The sequence below is a fragment of the Gracilinanus agilis genome, chromosome 1 (genome assembly GCF_016433145.1).
Source record: "Gracilinanus agilis isolate LMUSP501 chromosome 1, AgileGrace, whole genome shotgun sequence".
Taxonomy (NCBI): Eukaryota; Metazoa; Chordata; class Mammalia; order Didelphimorphia; family Didelphidae; genus Gracilinanus; species Gracilinanus agilis.
The window spans coordinates 727,481,537-727,508,913 of record NC_058130.1 but is presented as its reverse complement, the minus strand read 5'-3'; the positions used below and the strand labels follow the sequence as shown (position 1 = coordinate 727,508,913).

Genomic DNA, 27,377 nt, shown 5'->3' with positions numbered 1-27,377 from the left:
TTGCATGCATATATTGTGTGATAGAGGAGGGAAGAAATAAAAAGTTGTGGTGGGGGAGGCGGAGCTTTGGTGGAACACAGTACTCTGGTGCCTCCAGTGGGCTGGAGGGCTTTTGCTGGCTTTGGCCACATGGCAGGCTTTGGATTTCGGCTTCCTGATTTGCCTTAGGGTATTTTAGCTAGGTGATATTTTCTGTCTCCTTCCTACATTTCCCTCTTTTTACTTTATCTCCATTTTGATTAAAACTTAATTGTTAAGAGCTACTAACAGACTCATGACTTGACAGTTAATTTTATAGATGATGACCACATTCTTTTTTAAAATTAATATCACATTTAATATTTTACTTTCATTATTACAATGTGTAGAGAGTAAGTTAAGCAACAGTGTACCATTAAGAGAGTTTTTATTAATTTCTCCTTTTTTATATTTAAGAGGAGAAGGAACAATAATGTTTTTCAAAGTAAGATACCCCTGCTGTTCAGGTTGTCAGTTAGAGACCCCCAATGTGCTGCTTGGCAGTGGCATTTGGTGACAGTTAGTGGCTAAGTGTGGTTTGTAAGTTGCAGACCGTTGGAAAGGGTTTTTGTCTCTTGGTCTCTTGGGGAGAGAGTGTGTAGTTCGCTCACTCTAGTTGGAGAGAGAGAAATGGAATTAAGGCCTTAATAACCTTATTAATTATCGATGAACTTGGGTAGATAGTTAGATAGTGCTTATATTATAGATAATGAGAGTAGGATAATGTGAGGGCTTCAGCCTAGCAGAAGATACTGCCCTCTGAGGCAGATAGATTTAGGGTTTTCTAGAAAAAATTTAGTTAGGATTGGGATCTGGGGTATAGTTACAAGCTATTGTAATATTACTTTCACTTCCCTCTTTCCTATCAGTATTTCCTAATAATAAATTAAGCGTTTGCATTTAAGGAACTGAGCACTGCTTTTGTTTAAACTCCTACCCCTATAAAATTTAACCCCTCATAGCACAAAATGAAAATCTTCTCTGCCAGTCTCTTTGCCTAACCTTGAAGGTAAATAACATTTCATAAGCAAGTTTATTTCTTTACATTCTTTCTTGTTTTCTATAAATATATTTGTTATTTATGAAGTACATTTTCATATCTAAAAGCATATAAAACAAAAAATTCATGTGATTTTGTGGGGCTGGAATGGACTAATTGCATTTCCATTAATTTAAATGAGGAAATTTGATTTGACACATAAGCAAATTGAGTTATGAGCTTGGCCATGGAACAAATTAAACTTGTGTGTCAAGGTACCACTGTTTATTGAGCACAATTTGGGCAGTGGATAGAGTGCCTAGAGTCAGAAAAATTCATCTTCCTGAATTCAATTCCAGGCCTCAGACATTTCCTAGGCATGTGACCCTGGGCAAGTCACTGAATCCTGTGTGACTCAGTTTCATTGTCTTTAAAATGTGTTAGAGGAAGAAATGGCAAACCACTCCAATATATTTGCAAAAAAAATAATAATAATCTAAATGGAGTCATGAAGAGTCGTACATGAATGAAAAACAATGACAATGTACAAGGCAGAAATCCCCTGAGGACGAGCCTAGTGCTATTTGGACTACTCCCCAATGTAAGGGTGAAAAGGGGTTTTATGGGTTCAATACATTAAAGATGGTCGCGGGAGGATTGAACTATTATCAATCCTCAATTAAGAATAATCTCAAATCAAAACTGACTTTTATGGAAGTTTATTTACATGAGAGAAGAGAGAGAGGAAGAAAATAAGAATCTATCCCACTAATTAATCCAGGTAGATCTTAACCCTCAGCCCAGGGTTAAAGGGCCTGAGGCCCGGAGGTGAATGGAGCAAACTTCATTCACAGAGTCTATAAAAGGAAGTTTCTTAATAGAAGTTCAGGAAGATTCAGTCTTTAAACTCACCAAGTGGAAGGTCACGAACCAGCAAAGCTCCCTCAAGTCCCCTTCACCAAACCAGAAGCCGCCTCACTCACTCAAATCCCTCCTTGAAAGCATAGGGGGCGGTGGGTTGCTTCTGATTCGTTACTCTAACACATGTGGGTTAGGACCTCCCAGAATTGGAAGGTGCTCTCACCTTTGGTGATTAAATCTAAAGATGGGCAGTGTAGACTTAATCTAATTATCACACCAAACACTAATTTTGGAGCTATCCTGACTCTCCATAGGAACTGTATGACCTTGGAGAAATCACTTCCCTCTAGGGCTCAGTTTTGCTATCTCTAAGGTCCCTTTCCAATTCTAAATCCTATGAGCCTATGTTCATTTGAAATACCTGAGAGGGAGAGAAGTTCCTGTGGGCACTATTATCCCCATTTTACAGCTAAACTCTAGACTAGAGTAAGGAAGGTGATTTGCTAAAGGTCATACAAGGATCACTAGATAAACCAAGGATTAAGATTAAGATTAAGGATTTAGAATCCAGGAGCCCACTTTTCTGTAGGCTGTGAAGGATACAATGATTCTCTCAGTGAAAAGAGTCTCTGGCTAAGCCTGGGCCCATGGAAGAAAGGAAGAAGGAGGGAAGGAAGAAGGAAGGAGATAAGTATTAAGTATCACAGCTACCACAACTATGTGAAGCTCTCTGACCACAGTTGACAAGGAGGCAGCTGGAGGAAAGAAGTGGAGAAGAGGGCAGGCTGGTTACAGTCTACAGTCACCACACCTCCATCTTGGGCCTCTGCCCCTGAAGGTTTCCGATGAGGGCACGTTCAGCTCTGCAGAACAGTTCAACTGGTTTAACCCAGTTTATCAATAGTGCAGAGAAGAAGCCTCTAGAGGGCAGAAGGGCTCATAACCAGAGGAGCAAGGGTGCAGAGTAGACAGAGAACCAGACTTGGCAATGGGACAGAGCCACAGGTCTCTCCTGCTGGATCCAACCTGAAAGGTACATAAAGTCAAATTCTCTGGTCCCCACCTACTGGGCTGAAACCCTGGGGTAGGAATCTGGCTGACTGGGATCCCAGGGCGAAGGCTGCAACCGTGACAGAGTACCTTGGTACCACCACCACAGGAAGCTCAGGGCTCTGACTGGGCAGCCAGCAGGGAGGTGTCTGACAGAAAGCCATAGAGAGGAGGATGAGGATAACTACCTGCAACCTCCACACCTTCACTTTCACCTTCACTCTCTGCTGGCAGTTGGGGAAGATCTGGCCTCAAGGCACTTTAATATAACTAGTCAGCTCAATCAGCCTAATCCATTTAATCACCTGAGCTGAGAAGAAGCCCTTTCAGGGCAGAAAAGCCCAAATTCACAAATCCAGCAAATAAACAGAGGAGCAAGAAAATAGCCAATAAGGAGGGGGAAAGAAGGAAAAAAATGAGTAAACAACAGAAAAAGAAATTACAATCCATAGCTTCTATTCAGGTAACAAAGAAAAAATGGAACAGAGGAGGACCAAGGAACACCAAGCAAAAACTCAGGAATTCCAGCAAATTGGACCCAGGCACTGGAAGAACTCAAAATGCAATTCGAAAAACAATTAAGAGAAGTTGAAGAAAATTAAGAATAAATACTATGTTTTGGTTCCAAAGCAGAAGAGTGGCATTGACCAGACAATGGAGGTTAAGTGACTTGCCCGGGGTCATATAGCTAAGAAATGTCTGAGGGCAGATTTGAACCCAGGATATACTATCTCTGGGCCTGGCTCTTGATAATCCACTGAGCCACCTACCTGCCCTTCAATATATATATATAGTTTCATTGATGATTTTTTCCTTGAATTTTTTTCTCAATTACATGTTAAAAATGTTTTTCGAGTTCCAAATTCTCTTCTTCTTTCCCTTCCTCCTTGAGAAGGCAAGCAATTTAATATACATTTTACATGTATAGCCATGCAAAGAAATTTCCATATTATCCATGTTGTAAAAGAAAATGTAGACAAAAAAAGAAAAGAAAAATAAAGTTTAAAAAGTATGCTTTAATAAAAGTATCATTTCTTTCTCTGTAGTTAGACAGAATTTTTCATCGTAAGTACTTGAGGATTATCTTGGAAAGACCTACATAAACTGATGCAGAGTGAAATAAGCAGAACCAGGAGAACATTATACATAGTAAATGAAATATTGTGGATGATCAAATATGATAGACTTTGCTACTAACATTAATACAATGATCCAAGACAATTCTTTTTTAAAAATTGTTTATTTTAAAGTATTTTTCATGGTTACATGATTCATGTTTTTTCCCTCCTCCCTCCCAGAGTCAACAAGCAATTCCACTGGGTTATAATAATCTTTTAAAATCAAAACCCCCAATCCTATACCCATATAAACAAGTGATAAATCACATGTTTTCCTTCTGCATTTCCACTCCCACAGTTCTTTCTCTCAATGTGGGTAGCGTCCTTTCTCATAAGTCCCTCTGGATTGTCTAGGGTCATTGCATTGCTTTTAGTAGCAAAGTCTATTACATATGATTGTCCCACGATATTTCACTTTCTCTGTACAATGTTCTCCTGGTTCTACTAATTTTGTTCCACATCAGTTCGAGGAGGTCTTTCCAGCTTGTATGAAAACCAAGCAGTTTATCATTCCTTATAGCATAATAGTATCCCATCACCCCAAAATATATCACAATTTGTTCAGCCATTCCCCAATTGAGGACACCCCCTCATTTTCCAATTTTTTGCCACCACAAAGAGCCCAGCTGTGAATATTTTTGTACAAACATTTTTCATTATTATCTCTTTGGGGCACAAACCTAGTAATGGTATTGCTGGATCAAAGGGTATGCATTCTTTTAAAGCTCTTTGGACATAATTCCATAACTGCCTTCCAGAATGGTTTGATCAATTCACAACTTACAACCAACAATGCATTAGTGTCCCAATTTTGCCACATCCCCTCCAACATTTACTATTTTCCTTTACTGTCATATTAATCCAGGACAATTCAGAGGAACCTATGAAAAAGAATGCTAGCCAGGGGCAGCTGGGTGGCTCAGTGGATTGTGAGCCAGGCCTAGAGATGGGAGATCCCTAGGTTCAAATCTGGCCTCAGACACTTCCTAGCTGTGTGACCCTGGGCAAGTCACTTGACCCCCCCATTGCCTTGCCCTTACCACTCTTCTCTCTTAGTACCAATATATAGTATTGATTCTAAGATGGAAAGTAAGGGTTAAAAATAAATAATTAAAAAAGAAAAAAGAATGCTAGCCACCTCCAGAGAAAGAACCATTGGAATAGAAATGCAGATGAAAATATTTATCATTATTTATTTGGGTATATGATTTTGGGGGTTCTGGGTTTATAAGATTATTCATTTCAAGGGGCAGCTGGGTAGCTCTGTGGATTGAGAGCCAGGCCTAGCAATAGGAGGTTCTGGTTTCAAATCTGACCTCAGATACTACCTAGTTGTGTGACCCTGGGCAAGTAACTTAACCCTCATTGTCCAGCCCTTATTGCTCTTCTGCCTTAAAACCAATGCATAGTATTGATTCTAAGACAGAAGGTATGGGTTTAGAAAAAATATATTATTTGTTTCATAAAAATGAATAAAATAGAAATATGTTTTGTGTGATAATACATGTACAACCCAGATTGAATTGCTTATCAACTCTGGGAGGAGGAAGGAAAGAAGGGAGGGAGACAACATGAATCATACAAATTTGGAAAACTTATGTATAAATTTGTTATTAAAACAAAATAAAGATAAAACTAAAAAAAAGAATTATTGGATTTTGAATTGCTGAGAATAGCTAAGTGATTCACAGTTGATCATCATACAAGACTGCTGTTATTTGTACAATATTCTTCTGGTTCTGCTCACTTTCCTTTGTAGCAGTTATGAATTCTGGGAAGATGGCGGTTTAGACGGAGCAAAACTTCAGACCTCCATACCCTTCCACACCGAGATAAAAAACAAAGTGCTTGGAGAGAAAAGAAAACCAAATCTAACAACAGGACAGAGCTGGGAGATTCTACTGCTAGACAGCTCAAGAGGTACACCAAGAAAAAGGCCTGAATTCTTGAACTGTTGGGTTTGAGGGTAAGGAAGAAGGGGAATCCCAGGACCCCTCCCATACATACTGTGCGGAGTCTCCAGTGGCTCCTGGAATCTCTGGACTGGCAAATGCACTAGTCTGGAGAGAGGGCCTTGCTGGCACCAGGCTCAGAAAAAGTAGCTACAAACTTCTGTTGCCAGCTGGGGAAGATCTTACATCAAAGCTCATTAAAACCATCTGCTTAACCTGATTAGGTTACCAGCAGAGCAGAGAAGGTATAGGAGGGAAAGAAGGAAAAAATATGAGTAAACAACAGAAAAAGAAAAAAGAAATGACAATTGACAGCTTCTTTCCAGGAAGTGAACAAAGAGCAAATGATATAGAAAGGTGATTCCCAAAGTGGGTGCTACCACCCCTGGTGGGTGCTGCAGCAATCCAGGGAGGCGTGATGGCCACAGGTGCATTTATCTTTCCTATTAATTGCTATTAAAATTTTTTTAAAAATTAATTTCCAGGGGGCTAAGTAATATTTTTTCTGGAAAGGGGGTGGTAGGCCAAAAAAGTTTGGGAAGATCAAGGAACTCAAGCAAAACCAAAGAAATTCCAGTGAATTGGACATAGGCTTTGGTAGATCTCAAAAATTCAATTAATTCAAGAACTCAAAAAATAATAATATAGAAAGGCTGAAGACAATTGGAAAAAGGAAATACATGAACTAAACAAGAAAATAGTGTCTTGAAAGCCAAAATTGACCAGCTTGAAAATGAAGCAAAGAAGGTGAAAGATGACCTACAAAGAAAATCGGACCAGAAGGAGAAGGATGACCAAAAAGACAGGGATGAAATTCAGTCCTTTATGGTAGTCATGTAAGTCCAGGTTTTTCTGAAAGCATCCTGCTCATTATCTTAGAGTACACTAGCATTGCATCACTTTATATACCACAACTTGTTCAGCCTTTCCCCAACTGATGGGCATCCCCTCAATTTCCAAATCTTTGCCACCACCAAAAGAGCTGCTCAAAATTTTATTGATGATTATTAAGAGAATACTAAGAGAACCTTTCAAAGAAAAAGATCTGAATACTTTGGTGACCTACAAGCTCATTGTGATGAACTGAGCAATGTAGTGGCCCAAAAGACCACTATGGTTTTAGGCTACATTAAGAGGGTCCCTCGTGGCCACAATGAAGGTCTTGACAGTCCTCTGCTTCTATCTGACTACTCAACTGTTTTTATTCAGTTCTGAAGGCCATATTTTAGGAAGTATATTGACCAGCTGGAAAGCAGTCAGAAGATAATCAGGATGGTGAAGTACCTGGGGACTATGCCTTACAAAGAGCAGTTGTAGGGACTGGGGATGTTTATTTAGGAGAAGATTTGAGATGTGGGGTGGGGTGGAACATGGCAGTGGTCCATGTATTTGGATGGGCTATTATGTGAAAGATTAGACTTGTTCTGACTGGCTTTAGAAGGGAGTGGAAATGAAAACAGAGGGGGAAAGTTTCAGAGACAGACTCAGGTTTGATGTAAAGGAAAAACTTCCTAATAATTATAAATATGTCAAGGTGGAATGGACACCTTGGGAGTAATGAGTTCCTCCTCACTAAAGCTCTTGGATCACAGCCTAGAAGAAAACCTATGGGAAGGGTTGTAAAAGAGATTCCTTTACAAGTATAGGTAGGAACATATAACCCCTCTGAGACCTCTCCTAAATCTGAGATTCTGTGATTCTCTGACCTCGATTTTTTTATTTTTTAATTTGATTAAGCCTCAGTTTCCTAATCTACAAAATTAGGCTGATAATACCTACAGGGCAACCTGCTTTCCAGGGCTACTTTGAAGATCAAACGAGACAATTTATTTAGGTAAAGGACTCCAGAAACCGTGAAGTGAGTGCTACATAATTGTCAGTTCTTGTAAAATTATTATTATTGCTGTAGCCAGTCAAAGCTCTGAAGAGCTTCATCCCAACTCCCACGCTCATAGATGAATCTCCAGTTCCCAGATCTTAGCTACATATCCCCATCAGGGGTTTTGGAGGTACCCATGAGGAGCTGTGGGGGATTATTTTAGTCTTTAGACATAACTTGAGCCCCCATGCTTCCTTCCTAAAGATTGTCAGTTGAAAATCATTTAGCAGCCGGCCTTAAGTGGATTTTTTGGAAGGGGAATTTACTAAGGTGGTAAAAGCATCCCTCCAAAACACTGGGCACATTCTCCCACAGGTACACATAGAGTACAGGGGAAAGTGGGCTAAAGCTTAGAGACCACTTTTAGCAAAAGGATAACTCTTCAAATCCAACCCCAAGGCACTCCTCTGGACTTCTCCATCATGCTCCTATAAATGTCTTTATCCTGGCTAATCACATCAGCTCTGGAATTCACTCCTCAGTACCCCATTTTATTTAAGCTCTTTGAAAGCAGGGATTTTTTCCCTTTCTTTGTATCTCCAGCACTTAGCACAGTGCTTGGCACATCATAGGGGCTTTATTGACTGAGTGAGCTCAAAGCTTCTCTATATCCAATAGCTTTTCTGCTTCTTGCCTAGTCCCACTGGGACTATCATTTGTTGGACCCCAGGACTGTTCCCTCTCTCCTGGAGGAGCCAAAAAAGGGAGCTCTGGAACTCTTAGGCGGGAATATAGTTAAATCCATAAGGCATTCAGGTTAGGGAAGCAGAGAGATCACCTTCCCAGGCAATTGAAAAGAGGTTAATAGCAGGTGTGCCACGTCCCCTTTCTGGAAATACCCTGGCTTCCGGAATGAGTGAGTTGTCCACCTAGGCCGTCTTTGATTATTTAAAGGGTTGTTATGTGGAGAAAGAACTGGACCTGTTCTAGGCCCAAGAAGGCAGAACCAGGAACAATGGGCAGAAGCTGCAATTGAGGCTTGATGCCCTGAGAAACTTCTAGCCATTTATAGGCCTCTCCAAAAGAACACGCTTCCTTGAGAGGTAGTGGATTCCCCTCCCCAGGGGGCTGAATGACCATTTGTACATTTTGGTGGGGATTGCTTTTATGTATAGGTTGGGCTGCTGAGGCCCATCCCAATGACAAATTTTGAGAAGAGAGACTTTAGACCTCAGGGTACAGTGTCTGATGTGAGGGGAGGAGGGCAAGACAGAGACTCTATTCTGATGCATCTGGGGGAAGTATGAAGGACAAAGCAGGTACTCTCCTGGGATGGGACTGCCCAGGAGTGGGCTCTCCATCTACTTTAACTAATTATTCTTGCTAATTTGGTGCTAAACTCTACTGTACCCTTTTAGCAGATAAAAACCAGTGCTGCCCAAACCCTCTACATTTCATCCTGTAGGACGAGGCCCAAGTCACCTCGCACGAGTTATGACCCTGCCTTCTTGCAGCCTGCGCTTCAGCCAGAATGAACTGCCCCATCTTAATTCCTTTGTAATATTCTCTAGGCCTCTTACCCCAATCCTCCTGGGTTAAAGCCCCCTTGTCCCTTAGGAGCTCAGCACTGCTAATTCTTCCAGGTAGCTCTCCATTACCTTGCTCCTGCCAAAATGCACACAGGTCCTTCCAACTCCAGGCCCAGCTCTATTCACAGCTACCTGGGTGGCCCTTTAAATATATTTTTATTGACTGACTCTAAGGCACCTGCCTTCCCAAAGTAGCGTGGGAGTCAGGAAGACATCAGTTCAAATCTCCTTGGACACCTGAAGGGGCAAGGCAGTAGTTCTCCACACTACAGTGTCCTCCTCGGTAAAATGGATAGTCAACGGATAGTTTCTGGTGGGGACTGACTTAGATGAGATCATGCATGTAAAATATCTGTTGTTATGATTCCTACTGCTTCCCTGCACCCGGAAAGGCCAGAGAATGCTCTCTTTTGCCATAGGCCCCTTGTCCACCTTGGCCACTGGTGTGGTAAAATCACTTTATTTGTTTCTCAGTCTCTTCACAAATGAAATGCAACAGATGCCTTGTCTCAGGGAGATCCTGTTGCTCTCTCAGACCACTGAAAGCCCCAAAGGCTCAGCATCTACCTGCAGTGGACAACACAAATCATGGCTGAGGGTCAGAGGCCAAGATTGGTACAGGTAGGGTTCCCCACCCTGACTGAGAAAATGTGTCCCTTGAGAAAACCCTGGACGTGGAGTTTGAAGACCTGAGCTCACATCCTAGCTCCTTCATGGAGGAGGTTGGTGACCCTCAACAAGTCTATGCTTTTTCTTTAAAAGAAGTTTCCTCTTCACTTCCGATACTGTTTTATATTTCTTTAGGCCCTTCCATTTGGAGAATCCCTGTTTCAGCAGAGAGGGCATAAGACCTTGGCCCCAGTAATAAATCCTATGGCCTATAGCTAAATGAAAGTAAGCCTTCTGCCAGCGTGAGTCCGAGAATGAGGATTCTCTCTCCTCTCTCTTTCTCTCTCTAAAAACCCTTACCTTCTGTCTTAGTATCACCTCTAATATAGAAGAAGAGCAAGGGCTAGAATTGGAATTAAGTGACTTGCCCAGGGTTCCGTAGCTAGTGAATGTCTGAGGCCGAATTTGAGCCCAGGTCCTCTCCACGTCAGGCCTGGTGCTCTATCTGCTGTGCTACCTCGCTGTCCAAGAGCCCCTCACTCTCACCACTTACTAGATTAGATAAAATGGTTAGGAGGGGAATACTCCCGCCCCGTGAAAATCCCAGCGTTGGCTCTCCCCGCCCTGCCTTAACCCATGTCTCCTTAGCCTCAGCCTTTGTTTCCCTAAGAAAATTCTAGGAAGAAGACAGAAGGTAAGGCAGTATATTCCAGTTTTTAGCCCAGCTGTCTGATTTCCTTTAGTCTCAACACCTGCCTTCACTGGAACCCTGGACCCAAAGCTAGGCTGAGCTCAATCAGACCTTGGGGAAAGCTGTTTTCTCTCTACCTCCTCAGCATAGATGTGCCTGTAGTGGGGGGCTGGAGGGTCTTCAGATGCTCACCTGCCTTCTCAGGGAGGGGAGGCCTGCTTTTCTCCTCTGGGCTCAGGGTAGAGCGGAGGTTCTGAAGCTCTGGTCGGACATCATCCTATGTGCCAGAGAAGAGAGGAGAGACAGTGACAGAATGGAGGGGAAGGACTAGGGGGGCTTGGCAGAGTGTTCCCCCCGGAGGGCTGGGGAATAAGTGAGAGGACAGAAGGTTCAATTAGAGGAGTGGAGATGAGAAATGGGGTCAAATCTTGAATGGGGACACTCTGTCCCATTCCCCACTATTTCCTTACCAAGTGACTTAGATGTTCCAGGAGAGGCAGAAGCTTAGACAGCTCCTGGTCCTCACTGTCCCCTTGCCACTGGGGGATCAGGAGCTGGTTGTCTATCTGGAAGACATACAAAGGATGGAACCTCTTTCTCCCATCTAATAATTCCCATTGTTTAGGCCCTAAACAATGAATAAGAGAAACTCGATAAACTAGGAGATTCTTCCCCTAAAGTGTCTCCTAGTTTAGCGACTTTCTCTTATGACCACTAGAAGGCAGCAAAGGCCAAGCTGTTTCCTCTGCATGGAGGTGGATGGGTCAATGATAGTAAGAGAGACCCTTCCCATAAGAAGGCTAACAATCTATGCCTCCCACCCTTTTGCCAAAAGGCCAGAGGTTTGCTTTCTTATCTTTTCTCTGGGACAAAGATTGATCACTGAAATTAATTTGAATTCGACAGTGTTTTAGTATTGTTTTCATTAGCATCAGCATCATGAGCATTGTTCATCTTGTTATTCTTCCTTCTCTTGATATTGGTTCATTTAGGTCTTCCCATGTTTCCCAGAATTCCTTATCTTTGTAGTTTTTTATAGCATTCTAATATTCCCCTGACGTTCATATTGTCTTTTGTTCACTCATCTTCCTTTGGATGGACATTTGCTTCGTTTCCAGGTTGTTTTTTGTTGTTGTTGTTTTGCTACTGCACAGTCCTGCAGGGAATATTTTGTTTTCTGGAGGTTTTCTGTGATGTACTAAAACTGCCTTTTGGGAACAGATTCTGTCTATCATAGAATCACGGAATTTGACAGTTGGGAGGAATGTCAGCAGCTGTGCAGTCTAACTCACCTACTAAAGGAACCCCCACAACGTCTACTAAAGATAAGGTTGTCTTGCCTCTGCTTGCAGACCTCCAAGGAGGAGCCAGGTCACCTTCCATTCCAGACACCTCCCAGTGATATCAAGACTTAATTGTTCTCTTTGAAATTTCTGTTCATTTTTCCTGATTATATTCTCTGGCAACAAACAGGACAAAGCTAGTCCTTCCTTTACATGAGAGCCTCCAAACACTTGAAGACAGCTCCTGTGTGCTTCTTCAAGCTTCTATTCTCCAGGATATTGTAAGATTAAAATGAATATCCAATAACTCCAAGAATTATATTTTATAAGATTTATTAATAATCACTTGAAGTAGAAGAAATAAAAAGGCAAAAATAAATGCCTGAGTAAAGAGAAGTTTTCCCGACTGCGTTAGTGGGAGAAGAGCAAGAAGCGGGGTCACACACAAATTTTATCTGCAAAACAAGGCCATAACATGAGAAGGAAAGTGGGATGCTGGGAATTGAAGTCCTGGGGAGCAGATTCTAATTACACACCATATACGCCCAATTTCTTCAATTGTTATTACTTTAATACCCTTCCTCATTCTGTCTGTCCTCCTCTAGACTCTCTCCTGCTTAACTTGTGTCTCAAATGGTGCTGCCCAGAACTGAACTCAATACTGCAGATGAGTTCTGATTGAGGCAGAATATATAGTTCAAGGTGACAGGAATTTATTTGGCTGCCACATATCACACTGTTGCCTCTTATTGAGTTTCCATTAGATTGTGAGTTCCTCAAAGGCAGACACTGTCTTTTGCCTTGTTTTGTAGCCCTATTACTTAGACTTGTGCCTGACTTGTGGTAGGTACTTAATAACTGCTTGACTGACAGCTCACTAAACCCCTCCATATCCTCCTCTATCTTGTACCAGTGTGCAAGACTTTATATTTATTCCTACTGAATGTCGTCATATTAGATTCAACTGCAAAAAAATCTTTTTGGATCCTTACTCTGTCTTCCATTGTGTTGGGATCCCTCCCAGTTTTACATCATCTAAAATTTCACAGATGCCATGTAGGCTTTTATGCAAATCACTGATTAAAACCTGTTCAACAGCATGCAGGTGTATCTTCTTGTACATACCTAGTTGCCTGTTGTCTCTTCCAATAGATTGTGCTCTCCTTGAGAGCAAGGACTGGCTTTTGCCTTCTTTTTTAATTCCCCAGTGATTAGCACAGGACAAAATACTTCTTGAGGGGCAGCTCAGTAGAGAGCCAGGCCTGGAGTTGGGAGGAGCTAGGTTCAAATCTGACCTGAGACACCTCCTCGCTTTGTGAACCTGAGCAAGTCAGTTAACCTCAGCCTTTGCTGCTCTTCTGACTTAGAACTGGTAATAAGACAGAAGGTAAGGGTTAAAAACATTTTTCAAAAAAATAAATGCTTCCTGACTGATAGGACTCAGGGCCCAGCACAGATCCCTGGGGCCCTCTACAGATGACTTCTTACTATACTAATAATTTAGAATGAAACCGCTCTTTCCTCTTGTCATTGACCTCCCTATCAACTGCTTGTTTTAAAAAGGATACTGAGTCCCAGGGAGGGGAATTGATTTATTCAAGGTGATAACAGGGACAAGTGGCTAAGCCAGCATTCCATTTCATTTCTTTTGGATAGTAGTAAGAACACTGACTTTAGTCTGAAGAGCGAGGTTTAACTCCAGAGGCCACTCTCCCTCTGTGGATCTATTTCTTTACAAGTGAAATGATAACCGAGGTCCCTCCTAACTCTAAAATCCTGTGATTTGTTCCAAATTCATGGTTCTTTCCACTGCTGTTCATTGCTCTAATGTGGAGGTATCTATCCAGTGGAGAGGGGTAAAGGCTGCTGTTACCTGGTAGGGGAAGGCCTCCGGGGAATCAGCCAAGACCACAGTGCGGGCAAGGTCCTGCCCCAGCACTCTCAGATCCTTTACGTAGTGGCCCCAGAGGCAGATGCAGTCCTCCTGGAAAAGGCGACCCCTGGGATTCAAACAAACGCTTAGCATGCCCCTTTTCCTTTCAAAGGTCCCTCGGTTTGGATACCACTTTATTCCTTCCTAAGCTTTTCTTACTCAGCATGCATAAGATCTCTCACAACCTCACCCTGGGCAGGGAGAGAGGAGATGATTGTCCCTGATTACAAATGGGGGAAATAGAGGGTCAGAATAGGGCAGCCACTTGCCCTAGGTCACACAGCCAGTCAGTGGCCAAGCTAAGAGCCTTCGTCTCCTGCCTGAATCCCTTGTCTGATGTCCTTTCTGGACTATGTGGGGAAAGGGTCAAAGAATAGAGTGGGGAGTTGGAAGTTTCACCTAATCCACTTCTTGTGGGGATCCAGGAGATCTGCCATCGGTTCTGCAAAATCCCTTTTAGCTGTAGTGAAGATGATGATCTAGAGTGGGGTGAGGGGGAATCAGGAATTATGAGGGGGATGGGCTAAAGGTCTGACCACTCCTACCTCAGCTTGCCTAGAAATGGCACAAGGAGATGTAATCCTTAGGAAGGTGCAGCCATCCTTCAGATTTTCCTTTCCAGAAGGTAGAATCCACTGACCAATCCCACTCCACTGTCCCTCTAGCTGTCAAACTAGGCTCCTGGTAGAGGCATATGACCCACAGGATATGAGGGGAGAGGGGAACAAAAAGAAAGATGGTACCTGGAAGGATTGACTTAGGATCTCCAGGAACTCCCAGGCATGGGGCCGCAGCCTGCTCTGCACCTAGGGACGGACAACAGGTGCCCATTGGAAGCAATGGCTGGCACAGTGATGGCAAACTTTTTGGGGACCTTGTTACCATGTTCCCCCCTTTGTTATCATGTTCCCCACTCCTACCAACCCCCCCATACCATGCTCTGCCCTCCCAGACTGTGTGCCATGCCTGGGGGTGGGGCCTGGCTCCCAGCCAGCTTTGGGGGGAGCCACCTCCTGTAGCCATGGGGACCCTTGCCCCTGCACCCAGTTACCTTGGGGAGTGAGGGGGCTGCTGCCCAAGTCCAGCAGGGAAGGTGGGGGAAGCCTAGGCAGGAGGTAGCTCAGAGACCCTGCATTCAGGGGCAGGGCTGGGCATGGGTGCCTAAAGAGAGGTCTCTGCATGCCATCTTTGGCACACGTGTCATAGGTTCACCACCATGGGGTTAGGGTGTCTTGCCAAACAAAAATAATGGCTAGGCTTAGCTGGCCATATGTCACCTAACTGAAGCCCTCAGGTATCTTCTGCTCAAACATTCTAGGCTTCAGAGATCAACAAACAAAGAGCTTGTCTCCAACTCTCCCCTAACCACCACTCTGGGATTAAATTACTCACCTTGTAATACATACCTTGGAATCTCACAGGGAAGGAGAAGTGGGCACCGGGCAGGGCCCGAAGGGAACAAGAGACCAGGATACCATCCTGAGGAGGAGGGGACTGAGCTGGAGGAAGGGAATGAAGTCTGCCCTTTCCCCCTCCCCTCAACAGGTCCCCCTAAGCTCTAGCCAGTGACAAGGAAGAGACAAGAGTTGGCTAGGACAGGGGCTGAAGTCAGGGTCAAGGGGAAGAGAGGAAGCCCTCGTTCACATACCAACTCCAGGACCAATGTGCTATCTGGCATGCTCCGAGTCTTTGGAGGGAGGTTTAGCCTCCGAGGCCAGAGTCTCCTTCGGTATAGGGGACAGGGGGTGAGGTTGCTGCTAGGGAGAGACAAATTCAGTGAGTCTCCCGTTCTAGCCTTAGAAAGACTGGGCAGTGCTTTTGTGCTTGGAAGACCATCCAACTCCAAAATGCCTTTAATGATCAAGCCACTCTGACCGAAATTCCACCATTGGGGCCCTATTATTATTTAGGTTAAAACAATAACCTATTAAAATACAAATTCTAGGGATCACACATTAAATCAATTATCAGTAATCAAACTTCCTTGATCCACAGTTTCATTATTTATGATGAAAAAAATGGAAATAAATTATGTGCCCAATGACTAGGGAATATCTGTATAAATTATAATGCATGAACAAGCTAATGACCTGTGATTTAAGCATCATGAGCATTCCTTGACATGGGAATTCCCTTATCACTACAAATGACTTCCTAAATCCTAAAGAATTTTCCTAGGGAGGCATATAGTGTCTAAGTGACTTACCCAAGGTCGTACAGGTAGTATATATCAGAAGAAGCTAAGCCCAGCATCTTCCATATAGAAGATGAACATTAATTGGGCTATTAATATGTAGAAAGGAATGAGTAAAGAGGTCATGCAGTGGATAGATAATGGACCTTGGATCTAGGAAGACCTGAATTCAGCTCCTAGTGACACTGGCTATGTGACCCTGGGCAAGTTAACTAACCCTAATTCTAATCTAATCTAATTTAAGCCCTAATTAGGGCTGTAGGCAATTCCCTAAGATCATAAGTTGCAGAGACAGTGATGATTGACATTGGTGGAAGGAGCTACCTCACCCGGGAGTTCTCTACATTACAGGCCCAGTCTTTGTCTCTGTCCTAAGAATAGAGGCATGGGATGGAAAAGCAGGGCTGAAAGAACAATACACTCACACAATAAATTCAGAAAAGTAAGTGATGTTAACACAAAGAGAAAAAAAAACAAAAAAACAAAACCCTTGTCAGTTACAATGGTCAGTGTTAGCGTCACACTCACGGTGAAAGAATACAGCTCTTTTCTGTTAACTGAGAAACTGTCACTCAGGGAAAGACCTTTGTAAGGCGATTTGTAGAGAAATCTGTTGTGTCACAACAAAATGTATTCAAAAAAGTCAAAAAAACCACACGTTAATAAAAGTTAAATGAAAAGATATCCTAGGTTACATTCCTTCCATTTGTTATGTCCTAGGGGACATAATCAATCCCTTCTTCCAGTCCATGCCCCAAATCAGGTTTGGAGGTGGTGTGTATGGTACTCACAGAGGGTAGGAGGAGAAGGTCTCATCCAAGGGTAGAGCAGAGAAATAGGAGGCGGGGATTGTAGGCTGACTCCAAGGGACCTGGGGCACTAAAGGAAAAGGAGGCCTTTGTGGAAAAGTAAGGAGGAGCCTTTTCCTTGATAATCTAGCTTCTCTCTCCAGGAGTCCTGACTTTTAATCAAAACCCCCATCCCTCTACCTCATCTCCAAACTGATTCCTTACCTTCTTCACATGCTTTTGCCCAATTCTTCCTGCTTAATGACCCCTGGGTCAAACTCAATGCCTGGCACTGCCCCGGATTGGAGAGTTGGACCTTATTTCTGGCCCCATCATCCTCACACGCCCAGCTTCTCTCTAGCAGCCTTGAAGCTTCCATTGTCTTTTGGAGTTGCCAGCATGGACTGACACAGGGCCATCTGTCTTCCTCCAGGACATCAGAGTCTCCCAATGGTTGGGGAGACATGAGTGTCACTTTCCCAGAACGTAGAATCATGGATCTGGATTAGTCAGGTGGGTCCTAGTAGCTGAAGGGCAATTAGAGGGAACTTGAAGGGTCTAGAGGAGTGGGAGCCCCTTGGCTCCAAGGATGTTTGACAGACGCTTAAAGCTGGAAGAAACCTTAAAATAAAGTGGCAGAAGAGGAAGATCATTAGAGCGTTCTAATTCATCCTCCCACCCTTATTTTATAGATGGGAAAACACTGCCACTTAAAAGCAAAGTCAAGACTGGGAGGTAGAAGTCCTGCCTTCTCTTCTGGTAATTTATGCACTATATCATTTCAATTACTATCATTATCCATTTCTTGGGGGCAATTTGTTTCTAGGAGGCAGCCTCAGCTAGGTACCAGAGCCCAGGGAAAGGAGAACTAGGTGTCTAAACAGGATACTCTAATACCCACTACAGCCTAGCCCTGTCCCCAGCATTCAGATTTTAGCCAAGGAAGAATGGGAGAGGAAGAAGGGATAGGGACAGTCATAGTAGCTAGTTATAAAACAAGAAAGAAGAAACCTCCTTTGCAGATTTGACTGGAAAGTCCTTGAAAACTCAGCTCAGCTTAGCTCCTCATCCTCAATCAGGTATCGGGGTTATTTAAAGGGTTAGCAGCTGGGTGTGTGTATAGGGAGGAGGCATTTAGAAGGTGAAATCTTTATGAAAGCAGAAGGGAAATTACAGGGAAAAGAGCTCAGGACTAAGAGTCAAGACACCTGAGTTTTTGTTATGGCTTTGTTGTTGACTAGTTTCCCAACTTGTGAGACAAGGGAATGAAGTGATTTCTTCTCCTTTTTTTTTTTTTTTAATTAAACTTTTGCTTTATTTCTCCCAGGAATTCTAGTTGAATTTTTTTCTCAGCAGTGTTTTCTCTTTGAGCTTTTGTGTTTCAGTCATTCTCTTCTTCTAGATTTGAATCTTGGGTGTCCCTGTCAATATTTTTATAGTGTGATTCCTTTTGTGTGTGTGTGTGTGTGTTTACTCATACTTTCAGCCATATTTTTTTAACCCCTTACTTTCCATCTTTGAATCAATACTAAGTGTCTGTTTCAAGGCAAAAGAGCAGTAAAGACTAGACAATTGGGGTTCAGTGACTTGCCTGGGGTCACATAGCTAGGAAGTGCTCTTAGTTCACATTTGAATCCAGGACCTTCTGTCTCCAGGCCTGGCTTTCAATCCACCGAGTCACCTAGTTACCCTCCAGCCTTACTTTCTAAATTGAGACTTTGTGTTAGAGCATGGGTCTGCATACTTTTATAGTGATTGTTTGGTTCCATTTTGTATCCTCTGGGGGTCCTGCTGCAGCTTTCTTCCTGAGGGTTGTGTTGAAGGATCTCAGGAGCAGTTCAGGATGGTGATCTGCAAGCTTTCATCCACAGTTAGTAGTCTGCTCACTACTCTTCTAGTTAAGCTTTACGAGGTCCTGACCTGGGCAATAACACTGTGGGCTTGCTCCTGTTGGCAATTCCAGTAGACTTCATCTAGCCCCAGCTCCATAGAAGGCCTTTCAGTGACAGAACTACAGGTTCCCTCTTAGTCTGAACTCCCTGCCATAGTCACTCAGAGGGAGACTGTTGAGAAGGCTGGTTGTTACTTCTGAAGCTGGTTTATAATGGTCAGAGCAGAATAGCTGCTGTCTGCCTGCTTCTATTCCAAGTCCTTGTTCTGCTTTTTTATTCATTCATGTCACTCCCCTATTCAAGGTCTTCAGAGACTTCCTATTGCCTCTAGATAAAATACAAACTCTTGCTTCATAAACTGATTCGAGCCTGTCTTTAAATTAAAAAAAAAGACAAACTTATTCTGTATTACCATCACACACTCCACCTTTAATGAATAATTAATAATTAAAAAGGATTAATAATGTAGCAATAACGATCTTTCCGTATCACTTTAAGGTTTGCAAAGTGCTTTAATATAACTTTACACGATTATTGTCCTGATTTTACAGATGAGGAAACTGAGGCTGGGAGGTTGGAATTTATTAAGTAGCACCTTCTTTGGCGCTCGATCGCCTCTCATCTGTAAAATACAGGCCTTGGCTTAGCCCTAGCTGATTCCTGCGATATCGTTCTCACTCCAGTTTTATAATCCTAGGCATCTACTTCGAGGTTCCGGTCTTCAGGAGCTTACCTTCTACTCTGCCCCACCTCGTACTATCACGTGATCCCCGAAGGGAGGGGGAAGAGGAGGAAAAAGGAGGCGGTGAGGTCAGAATGCCTCTAGGCCTATATCCGCAGCACGTTTGTGGATAGGCGAAGCGAAGAGGAGGCGGGGTCAGAACGAACGGGCGCGCGCCCTGCGCCCTGAGACTCGTGCGCAGTGGTGGGTGAGACCGGAAAGGAGGGAAAAGGACGAGTGCTCAGTGGTGGGAGGGGCCAGAGAGTAGGTAAAGGACACATGCGCGTCGGTGGGCGGGTCCAGAAAGGAAGGAGAAGGCCGCCTGCGCGGCGGTGGGCGGGGTCGGAGAGGAGGGAGAAGGGGTGGAAGCGGAAGTGGAAGCGGAAGCGGCCGCATAGGCAATTGCCCCAACAATTTCCTTGACACTGGAGCGCGAGCTTCAGGTGAGGCGCTCGTTTATCTTTGTCTTAGGCCTCTCCTTCATAATATCGGGATGAGGGGAGGGAAATGGCCTCCTTAGACCTTCCGCGGGTCTTGGGATGGGCGCCTGTAGACCAGCTGCTGGAATAGGGAGGAGGATGAACTGCATTTAGCGTCACCCCAATAATGTTAGTGAGGTGTGGCGTACGAGGGAACCCCCTCTTCTTCCACCTTCCTCCCCAGTACCCTTCCATCTTTTCACTCTCCCTAGTAGAGCTTTCCTAGGCTCACCCCCAGCTAATGCAGATCTAGTCTTTACCCTACTGTGTGCAGAGATTTAGGGTTTATATATGAGAAGTTTATTTAAGATAAGAGTCCCTGCCTCAAGGTATTCACTGTCTAGTTGGGAGACTCAAACCCTGCCTCTCAGCTGCCCTGGCTTTCTTTAAATCCGAATTAAAATCTTCCCATCTGCAAGGATCCTTTCCTATTTCCGAATGTTAGAATCCTGCCTTTCCTCCCAATTTACCCTGTATATCTTGTTTGTGAGTTCCTGGTGAACAAATACTTCTTTTTGCCTTTCCTTATATTCCCAACATGAAGCTTAGTGCCTGGCACATAGTAGGTGTTTGCTTAATAAATAATAGATGACTGCTTGACACTGTATTAAGTGCTAGATATATAAGATAATCGTGAAGTAAATAGCTCTTGATAGGATAAAACTGGAAAGGCCTGGTGGTGCCAGATTTTGAATTTGAGGCAGAGTAACTTAAACTATACAGGAGCCACTGAAAAATTTTCAGGGGAGTAATGGCACACCCTTACCTATACAAGTCATATTGTTTAGCGAGCAGTGTGTAGGACAGCTTAGGGAGGCTGGGTAGACAGTGGGGAACACTTCCAAGTCCCAGTCTAATCCCCAAAGCATTTAATAAGCTCCTACTATGTGCAGAAAAATATACAAAAGCAAGTTATACAAAAATAAGATGAACAAGTACCCCCAGTTTTAAGGAGTTTACACTCTATTGGGATTGGTGGCACTTTGACTTACCTGATTTCCCCACTTTCATATTTTTCTTCCTTTGACCAGTTCCCACATTTTTCCTGTCTTCCCATCTGTCACTTTTCCCTATTTTCCTTCTTATCTACCTCATTTTCATTCAGCTAACATTTATTGAAGTTATTCCATGTGCAAGACCCTTTGTGAGGCTAAGCTATTGTAGAAACACAGATGGGCTGGGCAGGTTTCCTTCTCTGAAATAAGGGAATTGGAGATCCTGACTGGGATGATAGAAAGAACACTAGATGTAGAGCCAGGATAGGCCATATCAGCTTAGGTATGAGAGCTTTGCAAATGATGTGTGACATCATGTATTTTGAAAGAAAAGCAAGCTGCATATAATAGAGTTTTGCAGTTTCATGTACAGCTCTTTTTGTTTGACATTAAATTCACTGATTAAGAATTTTTTTAAACCCTTACCTTCTGACTTAGAATAAATATTAAGTATTAGTTCCAAGGCAGAAAAGTGGTAAGGGCTAGGCTATGGGATTACTTAATTTGCCAAGGGACATGCAGCTTAGAAGTATCTGAGATCAAATTTGAATCCAGGACCTCCCATCTACAGACCTAGCTCTCAATCCACTGAGCCACCTAGCTGTCCCCACCCCCCACCCCCCCCCACACACACCCCTTCCCTCCTGGCCAAGTTGTTTGTGTGTTTGTTTGTTTTTTTTTTTTAATTTTTTCCCTGGGTTATACATGTATTATCATGCAAAAAGTTTCCATATTCATTTTTGTAAGTGAATAATCTTATACAATTATTTTTACATGAGTTAACCTGCTAGACAGGGGGATATGAGAAGGCATTACAGACCTGGAACAAAATAAGTAGAAGTGAAGAGATAAGAAAGGGCCATCTGGTCAGGAATAATGTGAATGAGTGTATAGGGTTGAGCATATAGTAGGTGCTTAATAAATGCTTGCTTGATTTTAGCTAAATTACAGCAGTCATGTTTGGTAGATACTGGTTAGTAGGAACAATGGAAGGTGACATGGGAAAGATAGCTTGGGTTTAGATTGTGGACATCCTCAATTATTAGTCTGAAGCTGCACTTCCCTTTTGGCACTGAAAGTCACTGAAGTTACAAGCAGTTGATTGAGTAGATAAGAACTGGGCTTTAGGAGAATGATGATAAAAACCTTGGGCAGACTGGCTGGGCACTTCAATGTAGTCAAGATGAAGAAATGGGTTGATAGCTAGAGGAAATAGAATAGGAAAGGGGAATTTTTTCTATTTAAAATTGGGTAGATTTGAACATATTTGTGAGCAGAAGAAAAAGAAGGGAGTGGAGAAAGAAATTGGAGGGGGAAAAAGAGCAAATGGAGGGGACAAGGATAGGACATATGTAGAGGGCTTGCTTTTGGCAGAAAAGAATGTCACCAAACTTGGGCACAGATCAAAAATTGCAAACTAATTTGAATATCAGCTTCAACTAAATCCATTTAAGGAAGCAAAATCTCCCAGGTCTTCTGATTTCAAGCCCAGGACTTTTTCTACCATTTAATGTTGCCTCATAGGAAGTCCATATGGGGAAAAAGATTGCCATGCTGCCTGGCACCATCGTGAGGGCCTGGCTGAAGCTCTGGATCATGAATCTGTAGTGGACTCAACTCTTTTAAGATTCTCTCTGTTTGTCCACTTGACCTTTCCTCCCATCCTGTCCTCTTACCTGTCTACTTTTTTACTCCTTGTACAGTTTCCCCTAATTTCTTATCTCTATTCCTACTTCAGCCTTCTGCCTGATGACCTCTAAGGCCAGAAAGCGAGTGGTCCTTCCCACAAGACCAGCTCCACCCACAGTTGAACAAATACTTGAGGATGTCCAAGGTGCTCTGCCCTCTGATCCAGTTTTCACCTCCTTTACTCCACAATCCCTGGAAGGTAAGTCCCCATTATTCACACAACCCAGTTCTTTGCAGCCTGGCTTGATCCCAGGAATGTCTGAACATTCCAAATTGACTAGTATCACCTTTTTATTACAATTATCCACTTTGTGACTTGTTCATTTCTATGCATGTATAAGTACACATTTATGTTTACATATATATGTATATCTCTTTATTGATCTCATATTAGTTTCCTCCTGCTCACTCACTTCTTACTATTTGACTTCTGAGCAAAGAACACCAACTCGTTTTAACATTTGCTTCAGGTAAATACTTATGGGGAGGTAAAATCTATTATCTTGAAGATAATAATCTGTTCCCATTTCTAGAGCACTTTCCTCAGAGCACTAGTGATATAGGGACTACAAATATTATCTTCTTTGTATAAATGAGGAAACAATCTGTAACATGCAGAAATGGGTACCCATTTCTTTCTGGGTGCAAGTTAGCAATTGCCACTTTGGAACACAGAACCTGGCAGAGCACCCAGGGCATGTGCCAGGGTGACAGTTAAGGACAGGGTATAAAAAGGGGTCCACAGACCCTAGGGGTCTTCACTTTTCTCTCATCTCGAGGGTTAGGAAGGAGGTGGTTTGAGCCCCCTTGGGTGGTTTGGGAGTTTTGGTTAGGCAGGCCAGGATAAACACCATTGCTAGCCAAATTCAATACTTCATTGGCATAGCCAAGAACCTTCTGTTCAATTCAGTGTCAACAGCTACAGTCAAGAACAGCAGCATCTGACCCAGGGGCCTGACTAGCCTCTGGGCTCAGCCTACCAAGCAACAGAGTTGGTAGCCCTCAAGACTTTCTCATACTCTGCACCTAGGAACAACAACTAGTGTTTCAAGTTTTATTTAACATAGGCAAGATCTTTAGGGTTTTCTTTCACCCACCTTCCTACTCCTTTACCTACCCTCAGTTGGGTTTAAATAAACCCTAAAACCTAAACGTTCTTGAAGCCATTGTTTACATTACCAACAACAATTAGTCATTAGCAGTCATATCTGGTTAACATGATTAGCTGGCCTAGCCTTTCCAAGCCAGGTTTATCCATCATCAATTTAAGGTTTCAGGAAGTCACAGTCTACTTCCTGGAAACATTTCAAACTGCCTGGCTGGATAGGTTCTAAGGCCCTGGGGTTTGGGCAGGGAATCTTGTGCTTAAAGGAGACCTAACCCTGCTGCTGTGAGAGCTAATCTAAACTCACTTTCAGCCATGGTTTAGGTCTCTCACCCTATTCATATACTATCATCAGCATCTGCCTAGATCCCTTCCGTGCGCATAACAGTTTGGTGAGCACCTCGTAGGTCAAGAACCTACACTGATTTTTTTTCATTAACATCTATAACCATGGCAGTAGCAAGGATGACATTTATTGTAAGCAGCTTCTGCTTGCTTCTATGGACGATTTCACAGTGAGCCTATCAGCTCTGGTTTTCTACAATTCCACAGTATCTGCTAAGGCTGCTTGTAATTTATGATTCATATAGATGGCTTGCGGTGACACTGGCTGAGTTTATATCTTATCTCCCAACTATGGCTGCCATTGTGCTTTCCATTTTTCAAGGTCTCTGGGTTTTAAAAAGGGTGTGAGAGCATCTGTGGGGAAGGGTCAAGCAAACTAACAATGATTCCTTAGTCCAGGCTTTAAAAGAACAAATCAAATTGCTAGTTGAGGCTAATAAACAAATCCGTGAGGAGAAGCAATTGGATGAACACACCATTCCTCAATTAGAGATTATTGAGAACAAACAAATGGGCACAGGCACAAGTTCAAGACCTAGTAAAACTGAGGACAAGGCTACGGAGATGGAAGCTACCATCTCTGTTCCCCCGATTGTGGATCGAACCATTATTCAGCTGGAGAGGGGTATATTACATGTCAAATCATATAAAGCCTTCACCCCTAATGATCCAGAGGTCCTCAGGCTCCATTTCCCCAAGTTCTATCTCAGCCCATATAAAAGTATTAAGGAACTGAAGAGAGCCTTCACCCTTTTCAAACTGAGTTTTGGGGATGTCGAATTTTTACTGAGGGAGTTCTTTTCTCCATCTGAAAAGGAAAAATTCCTCCAAGAGACTAGGACCAACCCCAACTTAACTGCATGGCCCACCATGCACCAGGACCTTGAATTAACGTCTCATGCCAACATGAGATGTTTGCTGCAATGCCGGATTCATCTTTTGGAGGCTATGCGCCTCCATGCCAAAAGACCTGGCCACCCATTTCTACATATTACAAATCTCAGAGAAGGGAAACGACTTACACAAAATCAATCTATTGGGGAAGAACTTGAATCCAGCCTTGACTTGCTCCTTATTGTTCTGTTGATTGTCCCACATTGCCTTATGGCCCATATCACATTAGACCTACTACTATAGTTGGGTGTATCTTTTTTTAATGAAATGAAATGAAATGAAATTTTTTTTATTTTTTAGAATATTTTTCCATGGTTACATGATTCATGTTCTTTCCCTCTCCCCCTAACCACCACGGCCCCCCTCCAACCACTGAGGTGCCCCCCCCAGTAGATGACATACAATTCCACTGGGTTATACATGTATCAAGACCTATTTCCATATTATTGATAGTTGCACTAAGGTGATTGTTTATCATCTACATAGTTGGGTGTATCTTATTCATCATATCAGGCTAATTTCCCTGTTTGTAAAAGGGGGATGGACCGAATGATCTCCAAAGTCTCTAGCTCTGTCATTCAGTGTCCTTAGGTCCTTTCTGCTATACTAGTCTTTGTTATAAGGGCCCTCCTAGCTTTCACATTCTGTGTCATAAGGGTCCTCCCACCTCTGACATCCTGTGTCCTAAGGGCCTCCCTTCCAGATGACATATTCCAGGGTTAAAAACAGGAATAGTTTTTGTCATTCTGTGCCCATTTCCAATATGCAAGTAACCAAGATACAACTAGACTTGTGTTTTTTTCCACCCCTTTCTTTTCCTTTCCCTTCTCAGAGATTTCGGCCCCTCAGGAGACTGAGGACCCAGAGGCAGAAAGGGAACGGCAGTATCAGCAGAGTCGTTCCTATGTGGCCATGAACCATCGGCTTCAGTTGGCCTGTGGCCTGCTGAAACAGAAGTGTGAGGAGCTGCGGCAGGCTGGGGACAGCCTTGAGCAGGACATTTTAGAGATGAAACAGAGGGCCCTCTTGGGAGCACAGGGTTCCAGCTGTCTTCCCAGTATGGATTCCTCAGGTTGATGTCATGCTTTTGGATTTATTTTTGGAAGTGAAATTCAGGACTTCAGTATCTACAGAGACAAAAGCTCTTCTGGAAACTGTTTTTCCAAGACTTAGTGGGTTGATTTTCCTCCATGCTTTTCTATTCTTTAATTCAACATCCCCTTCAGACTACATCCCTGGCTGGGGGAGGGATGGAGGAATATCATAGCAGGACATCTACCCCTGGTCCTATAAAGAGGACGCAGATGCTAGTATCAGGATCTGAAGACAGTCATTATCCCTGCCATTGGAGTCACCTGAGTAGGTCAAGATTGACCTGGGCCAGTTTGAGTGCTTCATGGTATCTAGAACAGAATCTAAACCAGACCATGGAACTTAGGACTGAGCCATTAGCTGCTGTCTTCAAGGATGAATCTTCGAGAGACACTGCTCGATCACCAGAGAAGAATGCTGACTCCAGGCACACATTCACTTAATTGTCATAGCTCCCAGAAGGGTTATCTGGTGCTTCTAGCACAGTGTCTTCCTGTTCTCTCCTGTTTCTCTATACACAGTCCTCAAAGTCCTATTAAATCCATGCCTTGTACTTTTTAAAAGTTGGTCATGTCTGTGCATGCTGCCTCTGGTGGTTTTGTTGATTTTGTTACCCTTGTTAAATCAAAATCGTCCGGACACTGGCTTGGCCTCGTCCTTTATCTTGGGCCCTACCCATTGAAGGCCAGGAGGAGTTTGAGGAGGATTTTTATTCTGACTCTTCTCTGTGGTAGACCATTTCATTGAGAGTTGCCCAGAATCTCCTGCTTTTACTAGCTTCTCCATGTTAATTTTTCCTTACTACTTAGACATTCAATTCAAAGGATCACAGATCTAGAATGAGGAGGTGTTTTGGAAGCCATCTCATCTAATCCACTTCATTTTACAAATGAGAATTAGGATCTGAAGTCAGATTTGTGACTCCAAGTTGTCATCTTACACCACAATGCCTCAGCATATAATCAACCAAACACTGATTTAAGAAGCATTTTTTAAACCCTTACCTTCTGTCTTAGAATCGATACTGAATATCGGTTCCAAGGCAGAAGAATGGTAAGGGCTAGGCAATGGAGGTGAGTGATTAGCCCAGGGTCATATAGCTAGGACATGTTGGAGTCCAGATTTGAACCCAAGATTTCCCATTTCTAGGCCTGACTTTCAATCTACCCAGCCAACTACCTGTCTTCCTCAACAAACATTTAAAAAATGCCTGCTTTGTACAATGCACACTGCTTAAAACAGCTCTGAGATAAGTAGTTAAGTGTTTTCATCCCCATTTTA

General features: G+C 43.1%; 1 protein-coding gene across 1 annotated transcript; it reads left to right on the top strand.

The window, feature by feature from the left end:
* Positions 1–19,872: 19,872 nt before the first annotated feature.
* On the top strand, positions 19,873–26,724 carry C1H19orf25 (chromosome 1 C19orf25 homolog). Its single transcript, XM_044658604.1, has 3 exons — positions 19,873–19,940; positions 22,710–22,859; positions 25,837–26,724. The coding sequence occupies exons 2-3, from the start codon at positions 22,721–22,723 to the stop codon at positions 26,079–26,081; spliced, it is 384 nt and encodes a 127-aa protein (XP_044514539.1). The 5' UTR covers positions 19,873–19,940; positions 22,710–22,720; the 3' UTR covers positions 26,082–26,724.
* The last annotated feature ends 653 nt before the right edge of the window (positions 26,725–27,377 follow it).

Bases quoted from the DNA above. Each gene is read 5' to 3' on its own strand.
- C1H19orf25 (XM_044658604.1), top strand. From the start codon at position 22,721: ATGACCTCTAAGGCCAGAAAGCGAGTGGTCCTTCCCACAAGACCAGCT. The intron at 22,860-25,836 runs GTAAGTCCCCAT...TTCCCTTCTCAG, and splicing joins TACTCCACAATCCCTGGAAG to AGATTTCGGCCCCTCAGGAG.